The sequence below is a fragment of the Oryzias latipes genome, chromosome 8 (assembly GCF_002234675.1).
Source record: "Oryzias latipes chromosome 8, ASM223467v1".
NCBI lineage: Eukaryota > Metazoa > Chordata > Actinopteri > Beloniformes > Adrianichthyidae > Oryzias > Oryzias latipes.
Genome location: NC_019866.2, coordinates 22,324,005 through 22,348,058, shown reverse-complemented (window position 1 = coordinate 22,348,058; position 24,054 = coordinate 22,324,005). Strand labels below are relative to the sequence as shown.

The following is a 24,054-nucleotide window of genomic DNA, read 5'->3' as shown; positions in this document are numbered from 1 at the left end:
ATTTAAAATGCTTAATGTAAATCCTGGAAATTAGAACACAAGGACAATTAGTACTTTGTATGAAGTCAAGTGATCCCAGTATATGACGCACGAGCAGGAGAATATGTTAATCTACCAACACAAAGAGATTATGCAGCCCCACCATCACATTTCCTTTGTAGATCCATAGTTAAAGCAGGATTCCTGCTTTTTTCTTTCCAAGTTTATTTACATAGAAGTTTCAACTATAAAAGCTGCCTCTCAATGGTCCGGAAATATTCACATTTATTATGTAGCTTAATATAGCTGCAGTTTCAAATAAGTTTTCTTCTCTACGGAAAACTGTTTAAAAACACAAAATAGATGGTTTTTTGGGGGGGAGGTTGTCTATTCTTTTACAGTTTGGTAAACTCCGCAGTTTTTCTCTTCCTTTTTCCGCTGACATACACTACTTTTCTGACACTTGTCTGTTCCAATTTATCCAATTTGTTTTACAAGTGTTTTATAATTCCCTTCCTCTTCTCCCTCATCTTTACCCTTTCAACTCCTAAAACGGTCAGAAGTGGTTGCTTTGGAAACAGTATGACGTCCTCTTAAGCCCAAAAATAGAAGCTTAAAGAAAATTGAATGCTCGGGGTTGAGTGGCTGTCTGAATGCTTCCCTCTAATCTGTTCCAGAAATGAAGTTTGTGCGACTTTTAGCTAACCATGTTGGTTAAGTTTGTAGGTTCCAGTAAAAAACTTTACCTGGATCTTGAGGATGGAGTTGAGAGGAATGCTGGGATTTAAGGGGAAGCAGGGATGCAACAAAGGAATTAATTATCAATTAAAAAAATACTCCATATATACAGACACATTCTCTGGGTATTATGAAACAGCACCCCCAAGTCAAACAGCATTAGTCATAGCCTATTTATAGCCCCTTCAACACATCCCCCCTGTGTATTATCCTTGGCTAGATGCTGTGTACTGAAGGTATAGATGGGCCGTTACATAAATGCGTTTCTGTACACAAGTTTCAGTGGGACAGTGACTCACAGCACAAGACCATTCGTCATTTTAAGTCTATTTTTCTTAGTCATCATTTAAAATGGCCATCATGTGAAAACCAACTTTGAATTTCTAAAGTTTTTTGATAAAAAAGAGGAGAATGCATCTATCACCAAGAGGTAGATTTATCCCACATCTGTTGGTCAGGAAATATAGGGTGCTTTCTTTACCATATATTAATATTCAGGTGCTACATCAGCTGCAGCCACCAAAAATTGGAAGTACCACCAAATCATGGGAAACGCACGCTTCCACACAATGTGTGTGCATGGTGCAGACGTCGTGGTCACAGTTTCCTTTACGAATGGATGCAGGTTGTCTGCAGGTGAAAAATGGGCCAACCTGTACAGCGCACAGGTGGTCCACACAGAATTGTAAGATTGTAGATCGGTCGGTTAGCCTGTAGAGCAAAAATGTTCATGCACATTTCTTTCTACGGGCATGAGAGTTCATATCGTGAGTTCAAATCCAGGCATACAAAAACTTAAAATGGGACCCAAAGCCTCCCCGCTTGACACCCAGCATTAAGGGGTTGGAATGGACCACCAAATGGTTCCCGAGCGCGGCTGTTTCTTCAGCTCACCGCTCCCCCAGGGGAGGGTTCCAATGCGGAGAACAAATTTCACACCTAGGTGTGTGACAGATAATGGGACTTTAACTTTAAATTTGTCCTGCAAGCCTCCTACAGGCACTACTAATCACGTGCACACCCCGTGCGTGCAGCATTCGCGCATGGATAGTAACGAGTCAGTGCGCACTCTTTACAAATGGCTTGAGTCATGGCACCGTACAAAAGCAAAAACTACTTCACTATACACTTATGACACGCACGACAATGGCACGTTCCATTTTCACGACATTCCTTACGGTGGCCGCCCGAGCCTGCAAGACACATCCTTGCAGCCACTTTGTACGAGCCTCCACAGACCCCAAAACCTGCACCATATGCACGTGTGACCGAGACATAAGCTAACAAAAGCAAACTCTTAGCTTAGTTCTGATCTACACTAAGTTGAGTTTTAAAAAATACATTTGTGTCGGTAAGCACTGCAGCCACTGATTTAATCAGAAGTTATTAGTGAAAGGCATTCAAGTGTGTCATTAAATATGCTGGTAAGCGTACCCAGACAGTTTGAAGGAAAAAAGAAAAGCCATAAAAGAAGGAGAAGTTAATTTGATGTAGAAATCAGGAGTCATTCAACACTGCATGCTGTTTGGCACCATAACAGTTTGAAGGCTTTTAATATTTTCTTCACAGCAATAATGAGCAAAGGTTTTTTGTGCCAGAGAGCAACAGCCACGTGTTAAGTAAAAATGGGCCGCACAAATTCTAAAAATGTGATCGGATAGTCAGACTGGTAATACTTGACTGGTGATTGATTGATGACTATCTGTGACCTTCTAACCGACTCTGTGGATTTTCCCTCCGGTTACGTTAAGGATATTTAAAGCTCTTCCTCCCACCTCCCCCAAACACTTACACAACATGTTTTTCCTCATCATCTGCAGCAAACTTCTCTAAGATTATAAGTGTGACTCATTTGCTTTTTTTGTGTAACTTGTGTAAACAGGCTTGCTGTGCCGGATGTGCGTGCCATTTATTTGGTAAGAACAAAAGATGGATGTTTTCATCCACAGACAGACTAATGAACTGCATTGCTCTCGGTTTGTGATTGACATGTTAGTTAATCGATCTTTAAGCTTCCTGTAAATGAATCATGTAAACAAGATGAAAAAACAGCAGAAAATGTTTTAGTGTTGAGAACATAGACTGCAAGAATCCAAAGCACGTGTGTCCAGAGCAAATATTGGTGTAAAGCTTTCAAACCCAAAACAACACTGGAAGACCTTGGAAAGATTTTGACCCAAATGTCAGGGACAATAATCATCAAAGTTCAAACCTGAACTGTGAGCTTAAAAGCCGCGCAGTGAGTCGTGTTCTGCTGCCCTGAAGCTCACAGAAAAGCTGCATCACACATCTAGTGACATTTTTTATGTTTAAAACAAACTGAACAGTTTTATCACAGTTTAATAAATATTAGGGGGAAAAACGGTGAGATTGCCAGGGCAACCTAACAACTGTGAAGTACGGAGGTGGCAGCATCATGCTGTGGAGCTGTTTTGCTGAAGGAGGGGACAAATTTAAACGAAAATGTGAATCAACCACTGTATATATCACATGTTTTCCTTTTCCTCCACATCGGTGACTGACCCTTCTCAGTGAACGGGGTCACTGCAGTGGGATCTCCGGGGTCTGACTCTTTGATCGGATCTGGGGGGGTTCTGTGGTAGTGTTCTCCATTAACTTGGGTGGGGGGTCACTGATGTGGACATGTCCCCAGAATATCGTTTCCCCACTTCAGGACAAAGCCAGGTCTCTACATTTCATCATTTTATCACCTTTTTTATCATGGTGTGCGCATGTGTGTCTGTGTCTGTGTGTGTTTGGGGGGGGGGGTTGTCACACTGTGTCTTGTCATCTTGTTTTTAAATTTTATTGTATTTTTCTGCACAGCACTTCAAGTGACATATGTTGTTGTAAAAGTGCTATATTAATAAAGGTTGATTTGATTAAATAAAACAATTACTGTACTAATTATGCTAACATTCACACCATCCCTTCTTCTTTCAACCTGTTGAATCTTGTTTGGGGTCAAGGGGGTTGCTGGAGCTTTTCCCAGCTATTATACACCATGAACAGGTTGCCAGTCTGGAGAACAGAAAGAACCCAGCTGGGATTTGAACCAGGGACTTTTTCATTGTAAGGCAAGAGGTTAACCACTGCACCCCTGGGCAGACATGCATACCAGTACAAAAATTTTTCTACAAAATAAGATCAAATGGAGATAGATAAGTAAAACAGTGATTTAACCCTTGTGCTATCTTAGATGACCCCACCCTTCCATTGACGTGTTCTTCCTACCATGACAAAGGTGGATAAAGGTGGAAAGATTTCATGTAATCCATGGACACCAGTGAAGATCACAAATCATTGAAGAAAAAAGGTTCAGCGCACTGTCTAGTGGGTCTAAATGACCCAACTTCCAACGTGAACGTGCCTAAGACAGCACAAGGGTAACGACCTTTCCTCATACTTTGTAGAACAGAAAATTTAGTCTCTCACGTGGAAAGAGAGAATCTGCAACAAGTATTGGAAAAGGCAAATACTTATCATGTTCAACAACTTTTCAGAAAAGAAATGTATTTTTTGAACCCTGGAGATTTTTTTTACATTCTCCAGGGCCAGTTAGACGTTTGACGTAGCTTCTGCTAACCTATGGCGTGTTTGTTGATGAGGAAGAAAGTGACTCAATTGGAATTTAGTTGTATTTCTGAAAAGTTGGATTAAAGTTGTACAAAGTGCTTTGGATCCTCACAATGACAGACGACGCCCAGTAGGACGCATACAATAGACATATCCTTGGGGGTGTTCTGTTTGTGGCTTCAGGCCAATGTCTAGGACAGAAGAAGCCCCCCATGGTCCTTAGTACTTCAAATGGTCCTTTTCAGTGGTCAGTGTCAGTTCCTACCAGCAAGCTTTGTTTTTCAGTGGAAAAGTACTGATTAGGTCCTTCAAGCTCCCCTAACTGGTTTCAGCTGCAGCTCCTTAGGATTCAATAAGTGGGTTATTGTAAGCTATATTTATTAATCAATTAGTAAGTATTTGTATAAAAGTACAAGGAGTCTTCCTTTACGATAAAAAAAACCTTCAGGCATGGATAGCAGAATGAAGGAACTCCACCACATCACTGATCGAGTGACTATAAAAAAGACATTTATTGGTTTGTTAGTTCCTGTGAGGGCAACGCCCTTCCGTTTGTTTGTTTTATTGTTGTTTTCTTGGTTCAGTTTTCAAGTACCCTGTGACAGACTGGGGACCTGTTCAGGGTGCCCCCTGCCTTCGCCCACATGTGGCTGGGATAGGCCCCGGCAGCCCTGTGACCCCGAAAGAGACAAAACGGAAAAAGATAAATGACTGAATTATCCAGTTTTGTGTTTGTCCCTCTCTCACTGTTACACCTGGGGGGTATTCCAAAAAGCAGGTTATGTGAGTTACCATGGTAAGTTTGAGGCTAAGGAAACGGATAACCTCAGCTTTCGGTTCCAAAAACAGAGGTATGTTTCAGGGTATGCTTAGTTCCCATCATGCTCTGAACATAACCTGGTTGGAGCAGGTTTAGTTTGTTTTCAGAGAAGTGAAGCAGCATGGCGTGTCCATTTGAAGATGATTTAGTGGATGAAGAAGCTCAGATAATACTTTTTCCACAATGAGAGGGTAATAAGACCACGTATGGATGTTGGAAAGATAAACTTTTTTGAATTAATCTAACTTAATTATTTGCTTCAATTAAGATAAATCCTTTTTTTTATTTCAGTCAGCTTAAAAATAGCACGTAGTTATCAGACATTTATTTTACTTCCATTCAAATTAATTCAATTAAGTAGGTGTAACTTTGGTGCTGCTGTTAGATCGGCAGTGCAGGGAATTGTGGGATACCATTCCCTTTGCCTGTCTGGATGGATTTGGGTACAAGTGTAGGTTTTTGTCTATATGTTTAGTTGTAGCTATTTTACTGTGTTTTGCAGAGTTATTTTACCCTGTTATGTTTAATTCTTTCTGCACCATGAGTGAGAGGGGGGAAGAGGATGATGAGGTTATCAGCACCACTAGTGCCACAAACTGTTATTAGTACTGAAGTTCCAGTCAGTCATGATCATCAAACACACATTATATATTGTAAATCCACACTGCATCATTCGTTTAAATGTTATAAAAATGAGTATATCTGCAGCCTCTAACTTAGATATATGAGAGTTCAAGAAGTGCAATAAATTAAGATGGAAAAACATTTAACTGAATTGGATTAATATGACATTTAGTTAGATAAATATGTAAATTTGAGTTGGATATACGTAAGAAAATTAGGTTGACTAAAATTTAACTCAATTACTTGTTGCCAATTGAATCAATTCATTAAAAAAAAAAGAATCTATTCATTTAAGATTTATAAGTTGTATACATATATACATCACAATGTAATTGGAAATAAGATCAGAAACTCATGCGTTTACTTTCTCCGTTCTTTTTCTCCAAGCAGAAACTCTTTCTTTTGCTGATGATGCACCCGTGTTACTTTTTTGATAAGCGTATAATCTTCATACGCCGTCATTAAAATCTCAGACTCCATCTCACTTGAGTATAGCGCTCTTTTTTTTCCTCCACGCGTTTCCATGGTGACTCCGTAAATCGGCGATCCATTGAGAATGCCTTTATGTACCTACTGTCGAGCGTAATTACACTAACTCATATCCGGTCTTTTGGAACCGACACACCCAAGCAAGTTCAGGCGGATTTCAGCCAGAGTTCAGGGTTAAAGTCAGGGTAGTTTAAACGTGCCCTCTGGAATACCCCTTGGTCTAATTTGTCAATCATCCACAGCTGTCTTTATTTAGTTGATAAGCTTCAGTGAATATAAGTGTCTGGTTTTCAGTTAATATTGTCTTAAGTTTGTTTCTCTCTTAAGGCCGTGTCACAAATCCACTACGTACATTCTGTGCATTTTCCCATGTATGCATTTTCTGTCTTTCATGATGCATGCGTGATATTCATGAGTGTTTCTTGCGTTCGTCATTCTGCGATGTGCGCAGATGTTGCTGACGGATCTTTGCATGAATTTGGTTTTGAGCTGTTTAAAATTTTTGGTCGGTTGAGAACTGTACAGTTTACACATATTTTTCATAGTTTATACCCAATTATTAGGTAAATCTTATGCAACTGAGCACGATTTTTGTGAGAGGCATATTTCCACGTATTTCTAATTGGCTTTTCATGCATTTACTACCGATGTATAATTATACGCTGTACATATCACATTAAAATCATGTATATTATATTATATTATATTATATTATATTATATTATTATACATTTTGGGCCAGACTTGGCTGTTACGTAGATTTACGTATTCTTTGTGTGGTTTTTTTGTACTTCTTCTGTAGTTTTAACATGGTTCGTTCGTAATTCATTCGTGAACATTTTGCATAAAGACCACAACTTTTCTCACATTTTCAAGTTACATTCACGTATGACCAGTTTTCATAGTGGCTGTGTGACACGGCCCCTTAGTTTGTGGGTTTTCGTGTTGAGTTTGAATTAGTAAAAGTTCAAGTTTCCTCCCGAAAACCTGGTCTCCTGCATACAGTATTGGGTTATTTACCGTGTTCTGATAGTTCCTGCAAATCACAGTGGTAATGCACTATTATTAAGTGTTACTATTAATGCTATTACTATTTCCAGACCAGAAAATGTTTTTATTTCAGTGTCACATTGTGATGTGACTAGAGTGGCCTGGTTTACATAGGAGGCAGATGACGTTTAAGCTCAGGAACGAGTTTTTATTCTCTGATCTCACACATTGGCCGCACAGCTCACGCATGCTCTCCCTTCACAAGGAGCTCCTTCTCTTTTATGGGCTCCAGTTAATTGGCTGGCCACGTCCAGGAAGGAAATCACTTTAACCAAACAAAATAAAGAAAATATACAACAAAAGATAGAAATGTCCTGTGAATCATACAGTTAAAGTCCCGCAAACAAAGACAAACATAAATAAACAAACAACTCAAATCATTACAACAAAAGGTTTATACAAAGAAATCTAAATTCTCTCCACTTCCTGTGCCCCACTACTAAACAGGAAGTGAAGGCCTTTGCCACCATTTTGTTCTTTAGGCACCAGGAAGAGAAGGTGAGAAACCTGACAAAAATCAAACCAGTCTTAAACATTTGGTGGTTGTGCATGTTGTGTCTAAAAGTGATGAGCTATGACAGACAGGTGACAAGTTGATACTTTATCACACTCAGTTTCATGCTTCCTATTGCTCCGTTATTGATTGGTATGTATATGTAATTTGCCTCAAAAGCAACATTTTTACCCAACACTGCAAAGTTTACGTTAATAAGATACAAATGTCTTCTACAGCCATCAAATATCAGAACAACACAATGTTTTTTCACAGTTTTTCCATTGAAATTCCTCTTTTTGTGTGACTCTCTATCCAGGCGGCCATCAGCTTTCCTTGCATAATATTTACTCGCTCTGGAGATGTAAGATGTTTTTCTGTTGAGACAACTGGCTGTATTTGCACAGCTATCTGCTCTCTCTCCTGTGGGTCAGGGACAAACGGTGAGCACAGGATCCTCTGCGACAATGTATAGAATTCACATGAAACCTATGGAGCTTAAATTCTTCTTGGTCTCTTTATGTTAGCCATACCACACTTTGACATGAGATTATCTTTTACCACAGAGAGGAAATGGATATTTATTTAAAAAAGGTTGAGACATATCCAGTTCTTAAGCAAACCCCAGTGTGTTGTCAAATTATCTTATAGACTCACCCCAAAGAAAATGGTGTTTTGGAAGTTTTTAAAATGTTCTTGTAGCATTATCCTTTGAATGGACTTGGAGAACAAATATTAAGCGCAAAATTGCATTTCTAGGTATTTTACTTGATTCGAATCGTGGTAAATCAGGAAAAGATGAAAAGATGCTGGTGGGAAAAGTTTTTTTTGGAAAAAAACCTTTAAAACTACAATCGGCAAGCCACAAGCTCCCTACTCTACTCCATTCCGATGTATCCATATGCAGACAAATAGATCCGTGTACGTCTCTGTTTTCCTCATCCAAGCTGCCATCTGGCTCTGAACTGTACGTCTGTATAGCTCCAATTATGCTCACCATTTCTGCTGCACTGTTAATCATAGCTTGGGGTTGTTAGCCAGTGGAGAGAATGTAAACAAAGGGATGATGAGAAATATGGGTTGGCTTAATTCACGCCAGTGGTCCTGCACACATTTTCCTTAGACGTAGTGGTGCTGACCCTCATCCCAGCTGCTTCACACTCGGCCACAAACTCCTCCTGTGCATGCCGGAGGTCCCGGCTCGATGAAGCCAATATTTTTGTCTAGAAACAACTAAAGCATAATTAAAAGACCACTGGGAATGCTTTTACAACAGATCAAAAGACCATCAGAGTGAGACTGTAAGGGCAGCTGTGACTTAGGCCTTTGCTGTTTACCACACATACTTCCATTTGAGATGTTGCAGGTTACAGTTTTTAAAGCTGGAAGCATCAGAACTTCTAACTGGTTCAAAGAAAAGTCACTCAATTGAAATTTGAATTTCTTTTCTCTTAAAATTTCCTGACGACTTCGATTGGGGAGGATGTAAGGAGGATGATTGCAGTTCTATGAAGAAAAATAATCATTTCAAAGGAAAATGTGTCTAAAGAGATGCCACATTTGTAATATAAAGATCATCTTACATGAACCCACAAATATAGAGAGTTGTTTGTGTTTTTTAAATACAAAACCCAATAAATCACCTCACAGTTTTTACATTTATGAAATAATTTGGCTAAAAATGTCTTTTCTCTGTACAAGACTCAGTGTGGTGATATTGCAGTGAAGGACAGTCAGTTTATTCAGCCAAGCTCATGTCAATGCAGTTTCTCAGTCATTCCCCCATGTTGGTCTCCAGCAAAAACCCTTTAACCCAATATGAGAAATGATCAATTAGTTATAGTTCTGATTCCAAATTCAGTCATTGTAGCTGAACATCCGACATTTTTCGAATTCTTACAATCTCAGAAGACATTTTATTTCATGCACTTTGTTCTTTTTTTGATCTTGTTGCTGTTTCCGTAACCATCAATGATCAGAATTTACCATTTACTGAAAGCTTTACTTACTTGGGTAGCATCATCACATCAGAAGGTGGAAGTAATAAGGACATACAGAACAGGATTAAGAAAGCAAGGGTTGCATTCATAACCATGAACAATATTTGGAAGACATCACAGTACAGCACTGAGACAAAACTGAAGCTCTACAGCAGCTGTGTTCTGTCAGTATTACTGTATGGAGCAGAGTGCTGGAGAATGACACAGCAGGACTTGACCAAACTTTCGACCTTCCACACCAAAAATTTAAGGAGGATATTAAGAATTTTCTGGCCCCAAAAGATCTGCAATGAAGATCTATTCTTCCGCAGCAATCAAGAAGACATGTCATCAATTATCCTCAAAAGACGCTGGACATGGATTGGACATGTACTCATGAGTGAAGACCACACAATTATAAGGACAGCACTACATTGGACACCAGATGGAGAAAGAAAAAAAGGACGGCCGAAGATCACCTGGCGCCGAACAGTAGAAACCGAGCTGAAGGAATTTGGACACACCTGCGGAACCATCATCACCCTGGCCCGCGACCGTCAGAAGTGGAAAGATTTCGTTGCTGCCCTAAGAGTCTCAAGGCGTAAAAGGCAGTAAGAAGAAGAAGAACTTTGTTCTTTTCTCACTATTGGCAGGTTTGAATGGGTGTTGAGCCCAAATCCTTTGATAGAAACGTCTAATTTACAGCCTGTTCAGCTCCTCCCCAAGGTCATCTCAACCAGACATAAAGAAAATTCCTGCAAAAGGAAAAAGGAGCTAATCCTTTCATTCATTTTGTTCAACAAGAGGTTTTCTTTTTTTAAACTCTTTTAGACAGGATTTTTTCAGATTTTAGACTGGTGTTCAGTTTTTAGGTCCCACAGGTCCAAATACTTAAAGACTGTAAAGAAAAATGTGTTTGATTACAATCATTTAACTAAATTAAACCACATTTGTTTCTGATTTCACTTTAGAAATATCAGTGCTGTTCATTACTGACAGAGAAAGGCTGACAGGTAGTTTTTCCCCTTGTTATGCTAAGCTAACTGGCTCTTCTCCTCAGATAAAACGCAATGCGGGGAAATAAAAAGCTCCAACAGTTGTAAAGATATGCCAGAGAAAAACTATTATCTCAGCTTTCGCTGATTTAAAATGAGAATAACTTGTGGAATGCATAAAGTGAAGGGGTTCTTTGTGGTGTTTTAATGAGACCGTAAATCGGAGGATCCCGCAGCTCTGTTTTACATTAGCGGTGCTGTTTAAGGTCACGGCGTGTGTGCGCAGTGGCCTTAGCCTGTACCCAAAAACACAAGAGTGTATCAAAGTGTATCTGCCTGTCAACCTGAGCGTGTTTGCACAGAGAGTTTACATTTATGATATAATGCAGCCCGTGCAGTTCACCGGCTCGTTTGTGCACACTGTCCACAGAGAAGAACCGGGGTCAAACGAGGTTTTCGGCCCTGCCGCTGCCCCCACGTCCTGCACACGTGCAGCTGCTGCTGCTGCACAACTTGCAGAACTTTATTTTTTTTTAAAAAGACACACACCGACTAAACAAGACTTTATACAATGTTTGCGTTTATGAAAAAAATATGACAAGCTGATGACACATGATAATGGTAACTCTAAAAAAGACCCACAATGCAGTCTGTCTGTTTACACACAGGCACAGGTTGTTCCCAGATTTTGGCACATGAACATTTTTTTCACAACACTTTCATCAGGATTGTTTGTGATTCATACAACTGGCCTTCATACCATAAACTATACTATTAGAAATCATCATTACATGAAATCCGGACATTTGTGACTTTAGAATATTTTTGCTCTACTTTGGCAAACATTATGATAAAAGTAACTTTAAATAGTATGGAAGTTTTGTAATGCCATTGCCATTTTGAGGTAATAAAAATGTAAGGTCACAGCTTACTTTTGCTCAGAAACTAATAAGTAATGGACCACAGCTTGGAAGTAACTTGCACCAAACTGCAGCTCACAGGGTCTGACCCAATTCATCTACATTTTCATAAAGCTTGTTCCTCATCAGGAATTAAGTCACACTCTGCCTCAAAGATCATCAGAAGAGTTAAAAAACACAAAAAAACTGTGCAGTAAAAACAAAAATACAAGGTCTGAATTTCTGGAAAAGTCCATTCACAGTCAGGGAAACGGAAACATTTGGGAATGCAGGATCTGAATCTACCTTTTGATCCAGGTAGATCAGCAAACCCTCAGACCAGCCCGTGTGGCACCAACAGCCACATTCAAAGTCACTTCCGTCACCTTTCTTCCCCGTTCTGATGCTCGGTTTGAACTGCAGCAGATTGTCTTGACCACGTCTACGTGCCTACATGCATTGAGTTGCTGCCATGTGATTGGATAATAAGAAAATTTCCATTACAGATCATTTGGACAGGTGTGCCTGAAAAAGTGGCCAGTGGGTGCACAACTTTTTGTAGAATAAAAACATTTGTTTATAAAAAATGTATTTGATCTTTTTGAGCACCAAACCAAGAGAATTTTATGAATTTGTGTTGGGCCTCGAAGGGTTAACAAATGCTGGGGAGGGCAGAATGTGGTAAGGATGACCCCCACACACACACACAAACATACACAAAAGAGGTTTTTGAGTCATGTTTAATGACCCATTTTCATCCACTGGTTTTTGACGCCGCTAGAGTTGTGATGCTCCTCTGATGCGTTTTTCATTCCTTTATTTTCTTTTTAGTAGAAGTTCTTTTTTTGACATATATCTTTTGTCAGTTTATCTTGTTTTCCCAAAATTTATTAGGACAATAATTGGAATAAATTGAATTAAATGAAGAAGCTTGATGAAGAGCTGATGCGCTCGTGAAGCCACAGAAATGTGTCAGCAGGATGACTGGATGAGCTGTGATTATTCACACTTGTTGCCTTCAGAAAGACAAGCACAGAGGCAACGTTATCTAATTGTGACGATGTACTCTGAGTGGGCGTGGCCACGGAGGCAGATGACGATGATGATGGTGCCTGAAGGGGCTCGCTTTCCCTGGAAAGGGGCGGCGTCGGGAGCGCGCACACCGACGGGGTCGCGCCGGTTCAGCCGAGGACGGGGTCCGTCCTGAGCTGAACTCCACGTTACAAATAGGAGCTGTGCCATTCCAAGTGGAGCAGAGTGGAAGCGCAGCGCGCGCGCCGGAGATAATATTAAGTAACCGCGAGCAGTGAATGCGCTTTCATCAGCGCGCCTGGGTCGGATCCGGACAGACACGGACGGGCTTTCTGAGGTGGAGAGGACGCAAAGGCACCAGCTGATTTAAGAAGAGAGAGAGGGGGGAAAAACATCCCACAGGTACGTTTATCAAAGTTTTTTTTTTACTAATTTTTCAAACAGTTCAACAACTCTCTTAACCAGGAACATTAAAATGGTTCAAGTTTTGAGGTTTAAAGTAAAAAATGTGATCATTCAAGCTGTTCAAAGTGAAATCTAAATAAAGGGATTGCTTGAAGATGTAAAGTCTTCTGACATGCCATGTGTTTTAAATGAGTCAGGACATGAACTGAACTGAATCAGGTCAGCTGAGATGTGATGGAAGAGCGGCTTGTTCCTGATAAACATGTGGGTCAAAGCTGATGAAGCTCAGCTCTCTAGCCAGAAACTCTCTACAGATTTCAAACGCTCCTGAAGAGACTTCATATACTAAATTAATAGTCTTTCAAATTCATTCTTGAAATCATTCTTCTAAAATGTTCAGAAATGACAGCATTATCTCATCCGGTCATGTAATGAGGCTCCTCAGGTTGTGGTACAAGTTGCTCCTGTTCAGAGATGTAATGGGGTTGCATAATATTGTGTTGTAATGTCTCTTGCATAACCTAAAAAACTTTCCTCTTTTTCCAACACTAGGTGGCACTGTTATCACAAAGAAAGCGCTACAGAGGAATCTTTCAGCTTCTGCAGGGCAAAATGTTTGAGGAGGTGTCTCAGGAGCGAAGGCAGCAGGAGGCGGCTGTGCTTCATCCCATGGATTCACCTGCAACTGCAGGAGGAGGAGGAGGAGCGGAAGGAGCAGCAGGAGCTGCTCTGTCCTTCACGGATGAAAGTGTGTCCCTTCTGACCTCCAGCAGCCTGTTGGCTCGCTCCCTCCTGGGTCGCACCTCAGCCAGCAAACGCAAGGAGAGTCCTGGGAGCTGCAACCGGCGAAAGCGCGAGTTCATCCCTCACGACAAGAAGGACGAAGGCTACTGGGACAAGAGGAGAAAGAACAACGAGGCAGCCAAGCGTTCGCGGGAGAAACGGCGCGTGAACGACATGGTCCTGGAGAGTCAGGTGCTGGCCCTGCTGGAGGAGAACGCTCGCCTCAGAGCGGAGCTGCTGGCCCTCAAGTTCCGCTTTGGTCTGGTTAAAGATCCCTCCAACACACCCATCCTGCCCCTCACAGCAGCAGCTCCTCAGCACTCTACTCAAACCTTAACTCCTCACTACTACCTCCATAAGGAAGATGAAAATCTGCAAAGCTCCCCTGCAACGCATCCCAACAACCTGACCACACAGTCGAGGAGCTCAAGGGAGCCTGGGCACGCCTCAGAGGACTCGGGTTTTTCCACACCAGGTGGGTCCAGTGTGGGCAGCCCAGTCTTCTTTGAGGACCGGCTGAACGACCATGAGAAGTTTTACCCACACAGAGGAGAGGAGCTGGGCTACGACCTCCATCATTCACCCGCCGATGTCCACCACAGTGCAGAGCTCAGCGGAGGCAGGCTGGACCAAGCTGAGTCGATGAAAAACCTCCCTCACAAGCTCCGCTTCAAGACGCCCGGAAGTGGCGAGGTAGCGGAGGGCGTCTCCGACTGCACCAGCGCCAGGCGCAGCCCCACCTTCTCTGCCGCGGGACGGGAACTTCCAAGAGTGGCCGTCAAAGGAACGAGCGGTGGCGAGGCAGGACCGGCACCCTGCTCATGGCTCCAGCAGCTGGAAGGAGAGGAGAGCAAAAAGGAGAAACAGTCCCCCCATTATCATGCTTCCACCGCCAGCTACAACCTCCGTTCTCCTCCCACTCAAGGACACAGTGAGGTCCAGGGCGAAAACTCTATCCTGAAGTCTCAGCTCAGCTCTCTGAGCGAGGAGGTGGCACAGCTAAAGAAGCTTTTTACTGAGCAGCTCATGGCCAAAATCAACTGACGACCAAAGCTATTGTATGCCAATATTTGGACTTTTAATAAAAAAAATACTTTTATTGTTTAAAAAAAAGTGTTTGGTATTTACCACTAAAGAAACAAGGCTGGACTATGCAGGCGTTTTCACAGACCTTCAGGTCTGGCTAACCCAGTGGAGGATTTTATGTTGGATCCGTCTGTTCTCACTCTCATAGTATCAACCGTTGAATTTACTGTAATCTCAGCTCCCTAGCACTGGTGCTGTGAAGCTCTGTTTGCAAAGGTGGGACATGTGAAAGTGTGTCTCTTTTCTTTACACTGTGACAGCAAAAAAAAACAAAAACAAAAAAAAAAATTCCACCCCACAATAACCGAGAACCTCACACCGGAAACCTAACAACCGTCAGACTTAACAGGTTCAGAGGAGAGGGGTACGCTTGTCGGCTTCTCCCTCAGCGTTGGATCTGATTTATGCCAAGCATGTTGTGATGTTTCAACACTCTGATAAAAAAAAAAATCAACAAAAACAAACACTGTAACTTGTATCGTTTCAATCCAGTTTTCTGTCTTATCATATTTGACTGATTCCTCATTGTTTGTTGTTGTGTTTGTTGTTGTATTTTCATATTAATAAATTATACATTTGACAGTTGGAGTACTTTGACTTGGGTTCATTTATCCGGGTCAGCGTGTTCAAAGTTCCCTGAAAATCTAAGCTTTTATTGCACAATTATCTTTACAGTGTACTTTCAAAATAAACTTCATTCCCCGCAACGAATTTCAGTTTTGTGACCCACTTCCATCTTGTTCAAGATCGAGGTTTTTAAGAGAAAATGTGTGCTAGAAAATTTCTATGAAGATAGAACTTAAAAGTGAAAAATAGCAATATAATAAAGAAAGAAAGAAAAGTGTTTTAATGGTTCAGCTAAACCAAAAAATCCTTTGCATTTCAGACAGAAGTAAACGATTATTATATTTCTAGAATTTTTTGCACCAAGCGTGGAGTAGGTTGTTGAATTTAAGCTACAAAACGCATCAAAAAAGTCCATGACTGGCTAATTTTTAAAGTTAATAGCTAATTTGCCTATAAGATGTGAAGAAATATTCAGAAACCTTTGCAGAAGTTCTTTTTAAAGCCGCCTCTAACTGTTCTTTAGTTTTGTGCCATTAGAGTGTGCAGAAAGTGTCAATGAACTCTGGGTTATAAAAGGATTGTGGTAAAATTTAAACATCCATCTGACCCTTCACATGAGATGATTGAAAGTTATTTTAAAAAATACTAACCAACACCTTTGGTTGCTTTGTCATTTGAAAAAAGATTTGCACAGCATTATTCCAAGCAAATGTGTACTTAGTTATAACAAGAACTCATTCTTGTAATATAAGTTCAAGGTCAATTTTGATAAAAGAAAATGTTACAAATTCTTATTTTGGTCTCCGCAATTTGTTTATCTCTGTAAACTGTCCCAGACTGGCGACCTGTTCAGGGTGTACCCTGACCCCGAAAAGGATTTCTGGTTGGTTGGTTGGTTGGTTGGTTGGTTGGTTGGATGGATGGATGGATGGATGGATGGATGGATGGATGGATGGATGGATGGATGGATGGATGGATGGATGGATGGATGGATGGATGGATGGATGGATGGATGGATGGATGGATGGATGGATGGATGGATGGATGGATGGATGGATGGAAATCATCCTAAACCACAAGCGCTTTAAGTCCTGAAAAAAAAAGGGTTTTCCAAAGGCATATTTTACCAAACAACGTGCTTTCACATACAGGTGTTTTTGAAATGGTAGAATACGGATGGGCTGCCCATCTACACCTGGGGCTGGGATCGGCCCTTCCCTGGCTCTGGGACGGGACGGGACAACCCTCTTGGGGCCCCCGGTCGCTCTGTGTGTCAGCCGCTTCGGCTGCGGGGTCTGGGGGGGGCTTGCCGGCCCTGTCCTGTGGGGGGGCGTTCTGGGGGGGAGGGGGGGCCCACTATTGGTACGGGACGGGGGGGGTTGACGGGTCGGGGTCTCCGCTGAGGCAATCGGTGGTTGCCCCGGCCGGTTGGCTGCCTCGGTCCCGTCGGGGCCTGACCAGAGCTCTTTTAGGGCCGGCGTTTGGGGGTGGGGGCCTTGGCTTGCTCCGGGGGGGGGCGACACTTTCTGGCTCCTCATACGGTGTTCACACTGCACAGGCAGGGAGGGGCTACTTTTTTTTCTTGTTAACTTCCACCTCTCTGCCAAGAATCTCTTGAATTGGGCTCAAAACAGAATTAATTTAGTTTATTGCTAGTCTCCTTAAAACTGTGTATTATGGACTACCATCATGTGGGGCAGTCGTGGTTCAGTGGTAGGGGGGTCGACCTCTGATCGGAATATAGCAGGTTCGATTCCTGCCCTGCCCTCCCTTGTGTCAAAGTGTCAAGACACTGAACCCCACCTTGCCTCTGGTGGAAGGTTGGTGCTTTGAGCCTTTGAGGAAGGTAGAAAAGCGCTGTATAAGTATTTACCATTTTCCAATACTTGCCGTAGATACTCTGTTTACACGCAGGAGACTATATTTTCTGCTCTACAAGGCTCAATTAAAAGTCCTAATTTATACACTATTTACCATCATGTCAGGTGGCCTAGATTTATCTTTATATGAAAAAGAAATGCAGATGTCATCACCGTGTCTGGGTTCACCAGGTACACCAAATCCATTCGTCACCACAAAAATCCGAGTCTCTGAGTGTCCAAAGTTCGACCTGAATTAACTGGCGACGCGCATTCAATGGCCATGCGGATTTGGACGTAGAGCTTCAGAACGGTCATAAAAACTTGAATCAAAAAGTTTTGAACACAAAAGCCGGAAATGCCCTTGTACACGCGTAGACTTTTCATTGTGAGCGGCTGTTTGAAAGCACGTTGCCAAGTTGGCCTGTCCTCTTTCTGCTATCTATTGGGAGAACACGCCTAGTTCAGATAATCAGCTGTGGGTGAAGCAGGAAGACCTGTATAAACAAGCAGCACCCAGGCCCTGGAGGACTGGGATTAAATAGGTTTATACAATTTCAGTCCCCACTTGACACTTTCCTCTTAACTTAATCCATTTTTAAATAATGTTATGAACAACACTGCCTTATTTAATTCTTTTGGTTTTAGATAATCTGGTTTTAACATTCACATTTCGAAGATTGTTGCTGTTTCAGATCAGAAAGATGGTTGCACGGCGTTAGCGTCATACCTGCTAACAGGTATCTGTGGCCACCACAGCCCTGTTTCTGGTTTGGGTCAGGGTTAACATCAGGATGTATTATTTTATAGTATAGTAAAGATGTTTGCAGTTGCAATATTTAAACACACTGCCAATAATTTAGCATGTGTAGCGTCAGGATGCTAATACCGTTTGCAAGACTAATGCTTAAACGCAATAAAGGCTTGAAAGTAAAAAAAAATATCACGTTTTTTAGCAAAATGCTTTAAAATTTTTATATTAAACTCTGTTGCGTTGTATATCCAACTACTTTGAGCATGGCCAAGCTTCCACAAAGAAAACGGGACAGCTCTTAGCAGAAACTAGTCTATTTGAGGGTATTACAAGTTCCCTTAGTCTATTCTGAAAGTGAGGCTGTATACTTGAAGTTTACTTTTTATATACTAACTATATATTTTAAACTTAAGATGTTCCAATTTAGTCTGAAGAAGTGTTCAGTTAGTATGCTCCCTCCACTACCCGTAGATGGTCCATGGTGTACTTGTGCTACTCAAGCATACTTAAATAAATAAACTTCAGGTGTAATACCTATTGCTAAGGAAGCTCAGGATTCAACTTTATACAAAAGAAAGCCAAGCATATGAAATTACTCTCTGAGGTATGTACCATTGGAGTGCAGAAGGTAAGACAGTATGCTTATTCATAAATGTATGGACTTTTTTCCCAAAATAAGCGTTGCTGATAATGTCCTATCAGACCGAAAAACTCTCACCAACCATCACAATCAATTACGACATCTGTGACCGAAAAAAAAAAAGAAGCGCGGTCTAGTCTGACCTATTTGTTTTTCTGCATAAGTTTGTCCTAAATGAGCGTGAAAAATGACAAGGAGACGGTAATTAAAAGTCAAGCTTTGACTGACGTGGAAACCTGCAGAATGAGAAGACGTGCAGTTGCCAGGCAGCACCACGGTCCTGCAGTCCGTCACACAAAGACCACAGCTTTAACTACATACACTACAGGTGGATGAGAATTTAATTTAAAGAATATAGGAAAAGTCTATGAAAGACCGGTTGCTCGTTTTTTTACATTGACTGAAGATGCTGATGCTATTTGTGCACACAGTAAAAACAAACTTCTGGTAGTTTTGAATAATACTTTTGGCTGTTGAGACGTTTTTGTTCAAATCTGTGTGGATTTAAAGCAATCAAACCACGTTTCCTCAGGTGGTGGTAAAAAAAAAAACAGCTGGTCATCAACAGGGGGCAGCAAACACATTTGTTATACATACTGTTGCATTTAAAAAATAAATGTATTGCATGATAGAAATATGTTTTTTTATTTACTTTTCTTTTTAACATAAGTATGTTTTTGATGTTTCTTTTTAAATCAAGTAAGCACATTTATGTTATGCTGCCATGCAAGCCAAATGCATCTTAACTTTTTTTTGGTTTGAACATGTTCTATTTCCTATTAACTATTTTTGAATCTTATTTTTTTGTAATGTAACAAATTAATGCAGTGAAATGTTAATTTGGTAAACCCTGAGACAGCAGTGAAGCTTGTGTTGACCCCAAAAGGTTGCAGGGCACAGGTGTAGGACTTGCTGCAGGTGTGGAAAGGCGAGAAGAGTCTCATCAAATTTAATGACTCTACTTCAACAAGCTGCTGTTTAACTACCATCCACATGTTCACACTCATTAAAAAAAGAGAGAGAAAGAGCTGCAACACCTACAACCCCCTCTATTTCTTATTCTGTTCCCCCATTTTTCCCAAAGAAAGGATAAAGCCTGTTGCTAGGCAGGCAGTGCGACAGTTGCCATGGGAACACTTGCAGACATAGCTTAAAGGGGGGAAAATGTCAGGGATAGGGTGGGATAAAGATGGAAGGCAAAAAAGAGAGGGAGGGATGCGGAGAAAACACCGACTGACAGTGAAGGGTTGGGTTGGGGGGGGGCAAGTTCAAGACGGATGTCTTTGCGCTCGCCGTTTGACTCCTCCTGCTGAAGAATGGAATAAAGATGTTCAAAGGAATGCTGATCGATACATCGAGCTGAACGGCAGCACCAAAAAGCTCAGTTCATCGGATTTTTCTAATGACATGGCGGTCTGAACATGTGACGGCGTTGCAGAAAGATGAGAGGAAATGTGTTGGAGAAGAGGCCAAAACACACTTTTGGTGGCTAGAGAATCATCTTTGGAAGATCCATTCAGACATTGTCCATGAGTAATTTTGGAAAACTGAGCGAACCTGAAAACAAAAACTGAATTTTGATGACTGAAGATTGTTAAACTAGTATACTTCACTGCAAAACGTAATCTGAAGTAGTAAAAAGACCCTTGTTTTGAAAAAAATTTTTGTCTTTTGTGTCTTGCAAGAAAAATAATCTTATATTGAAAGTTTTTTAATTACAAAATAATCTTAGTTTAAAGTCAAACTCGGATCATCTTTTAATTTAAAAGCGTTCCCAGTTGTCTTTAAATACGGATTATTACGGTTTTGATCAAAAATGAAAAACCAGTGTCGTTTTCTAGGACATAGTTTTTGCAGAGCGGCAGTAGCTCGTCAGAAATTCGCTGTTGGCGTTGAGTAAGCCTGCGCCCCTTCCCATCATCCATGTATTTACACACTCTCCTGCTAACTATGTCTTCTTCTTGAGCAAGCAGATCAGACCTGAAAACCTCTTCTGTTGGACAGATTGTATTGTTACAATAGGAGTTTATGATCTTCTGACACACAAAGTGTATATTTGTCTAAACCCCCTTTGTATTTGTATAATCTTTATTTATGATAATTATATTGATATGCATTCCTTGCTGGAGTAAACAAAATATTTTTTTAAATCAAGGTCATCCGGACTTGGTTTTCCATAGAAATTCAATCCCAAATTGAAAAAACTTCTCGGAGGCGAAGAGGCAAAACATCAATGAAAAACCAGGTCCGGATAACCTTGATTAAAAAAAAAAAAAATGTTGATGATATGGAGCAAACCCAGATGAGTGAGATCCTTAACAGCCATCTGTCCCGCTAGCTTACAGTCCCTCTAACCCCCAATCTAACATGAGTGGTGCAAAAAAAAATGGCGAAGAACATTGAAGCTGTCCAGATTTGGGCCAGATGCTAGCTTGGAGGAGGAAAACAAAGACATACATGGATTTAGACATCTACAAGCAAACGTATAAGCTTTTTCCAACTTCATTTTTGGATTGGGTCTTTAAGGAAACATGTCTTAGTGATTAAAATTTTTTCTTAAAATAAGAATCCAAGACCATTTTTCTTGCCCCATCAGCAAATTTCTTTTTGCATTTTTAAAGAATGGGTTCAGAATGTTTGTGTTTTTTCTAAGGGGGCTTTCTTTGCAATGGTTGTACAACTAAATGTTGGGTTTGACAAAACCTCAGAGGGAACAGGTGTCATCCACAAAAAATGTTTGTTCCGTCCAGGAGCCATTCCTTCTATCCAAAAAAAAACCTTCTATGCTCCATGGTGTTAGTCCTATTAGGACATTGTTAGTCTTCCAGGCGCCATCGCCGCCGGCTCGCTCCTGCCTGTGATCTGAAGTAAAAGAAGTACTGACTTACGGAAATGATTCAGCAAAATGCATTATTGCTTTATGCCATAAAACACAGGAAGATGCTGTATGAGCCATTTAAAGACTTCTTTATGACTAAAGCAGTTTCCTGCTTGATGTGCAATCATGAAAGAGACCTCTGGGCTTTACTGGGAGAGAATAAACACAAAAGATTTCACTTCAGTGTGTTTAAATACTTTAAATCAAAGACATACTAACATACAAAGAAAAGTGAAGGACATTAAAGGCTGCAGTTTTTGTGTTTGCTTTAAATCTGCTTTTTTTTATTTCAGCTGTTGCATGTTTTGTCTTTAACGTTAGTTATTGTGGTCACGGGTTTTTGTTGTGTTTAAATATGGCAGCAAAATCAAAATGAAGTTTTGTAAACCGTGTGTATAAAAAAGAAGTTGATTTTGAAGTAAAAGTCTCTGCAGACTAAATCCGAATCCGTACCTTAAGCTGTTAGTGTCAAAAAACACCACATGACCAATTTATTCATATGTGTTTGTCACTGAAATGAATTTAAACACATAATAAGACATTTATAGACTAAAATGTGTACTAAAGTCCAGCTGTAAATTAAACTCTACAAGTAGTATTATCCTCCACAAAGTAATTAAAAATAAATTTAGTCTTTTTGTAACTAAAGAATCACTTAAATGAAAAGGTACTGAAAAAAAGATTAGCTCTCAAATGTGTTCCACATTAAAATCCTCATCAGGGTGTACAAAAAAAAGAAAAACGGGGATTCTGATTCCTGCACAATGTCCAGACTTGCAAAACACCGACGTCTGTGTTTTGGAAGACTATGTCACAAGCCCTAATTTTGCAAGTTTGAACAGTGTGAATTCATTTCCTTCCCGCTTGCATGTTAAAAATGTTTTATAGAAGTAACATTTGTTTAAAAACATTTAAAATAACCAGTTTTTTGCTTTTTCTACTTGGAAGATGTGTTGGAAGAGCCTTAAATACACACTCAGATGAAAATGGCGTTTTAGGTATTTTAAACGTTTTTTTTTTTGTGGGATTTTTGTCAGGATGGAGGACATGTGTAAAGAACATTTAGCTGAAAATCAGAACATTTAGCTGAAAATTACATTTCTGAGTATGGCTATATTCAAATCATTGTGAATCAGGGCCTAACAAAAATGCCTTCTGAAGAAACTTGTAGGTGTGACATAGAAGCTACTAAATAAAGCCACACGCTCCACTCCATTCTGATACATCCACTTGTAGTAAAATTGATCTATATGCGTCTTTGTTTTCTGTGTCTGAGCTGGAATCTGAATCTAAACTGTACAGCTGGATAGCTACAATATTGTTCGCCATTTTTGTTGCACTGGTAGTGAGTGTTAAGGCCCGTTCACACCGGGACGAATTTCGCCTGCGATATTCGCCGACGTTTAACGCCTCGTGACTAAACAAAGGGCACCAATGTGATTGTGCACACCGACGCGAAAAAACGCCACGCCTAAAAGCGTCACTTTTTAAAAAACGCCTCGGGTTCGTTTTTTTGGTTTGACGCGCCGCGTCAAAAACTATACGACCAATGAGAATGGCGCTCTTGCACACGTGTCTGGAGCTTCTGAAGTTACAGTAAAACACAACTTGGGGGCGCTCAAACACAAAACTGCCTTTCTGAGCACACGTACCAGCGAAGAAGATAGACGCCAAGTAGCATCTACACTGCCGCAAAGAAATAATGACGGACATTCTAAAATATCCCCGAACCAAGCACTAGATGGAGCAACTGGTGCTTGAAATATTCATGTTTTCTTTGTTTGATTCTGACAAGCGCGTAAATACTTGCTCTCTTCTTCTGATTTAAAAGTGACTTTAAGAAGCGTAAAGTTGCGCAGCGCCACCTTGTGTACAGGAGTATTTCTGTTTACATTAAGCGCCATCTAACGTCAGGGAATGATATTGCATGTTCACTCGGCTCATCGTCAGTGAAAATCGCCTGGGTCTGAACACAAAAAACGTGTTGAAAAACGCTGGTGAATAACGCCTGGCGAATATTCGTCCCGGTGTGTACGGGCCTTTAGGTTGGGGGTGTGAGGGGCTGTGAGCTAGAGGGAGAGCATATAAAAAGAGGGATGATGGGAAAGGCGGACAGGGCCGGGCTTAGTCTGTGCCAACAGTACTTTGCGGTGTTGATCCAATGAAGCAAACGCTTGGTGTCACTTCCACCACCTAAGAGTCATAATTAATGCCTTGATGGAAGATTTATTGTTTTCCGCCTTTAGGTGAATTCACTCCTGTAGTCATAAATCGATTATTAACTAAAAAGTAAATGAAGGCCCATTAAAATGTAAAATAAAAAATTAGGTCAATGGTTTCAAGTTTTTTGTACCTCCTCCCAGAATTACTGGGGCCTCTCAGAAATGTAACCAGACAAAACCAGACTC

General features: G+C 40.8%; 1 protein-coding gene across 1 annotated transcript; it reads left to right on the top strand.

Annotated features, from left to right (window-relative positions):
• The first annotated feature begins 12,785 nt into the window (after window positions 1-12,785).
• Window positions 12,786-15,539, top strand: LOC101161892 (nuclear factor interleukin-3-regulated protein-like). Its single transcript, XM_004071983.3, has 2 exons — window positions 12,786-13,076; window positions 13,632-15,539. Exon 2 carries the CDS (start codon window positions 13,692-13,694, stop codon window positions 14,904-14,906), a length of 1,215 nt encoding a protein of 404 aa, XP_004072031.1. The 5' UTR covers window positions 12,786-13,076; window positions 13,632-13,691; the 3' UTR covers window positions 14,907-15,539.
• Window positions 15,540-24,054: the final 8,515 nt, after the last annotated feature.

Excerpts from the sequence above, each read along its gene's own strand:
- LOC101161892 (XM_004071983.3), top strand. The coding sequence starts at position 13,692 with ATGTTTGAGGAGGTGTCTCAGGAGCGAAGGCAGCAGGAGGCGGCTGTG.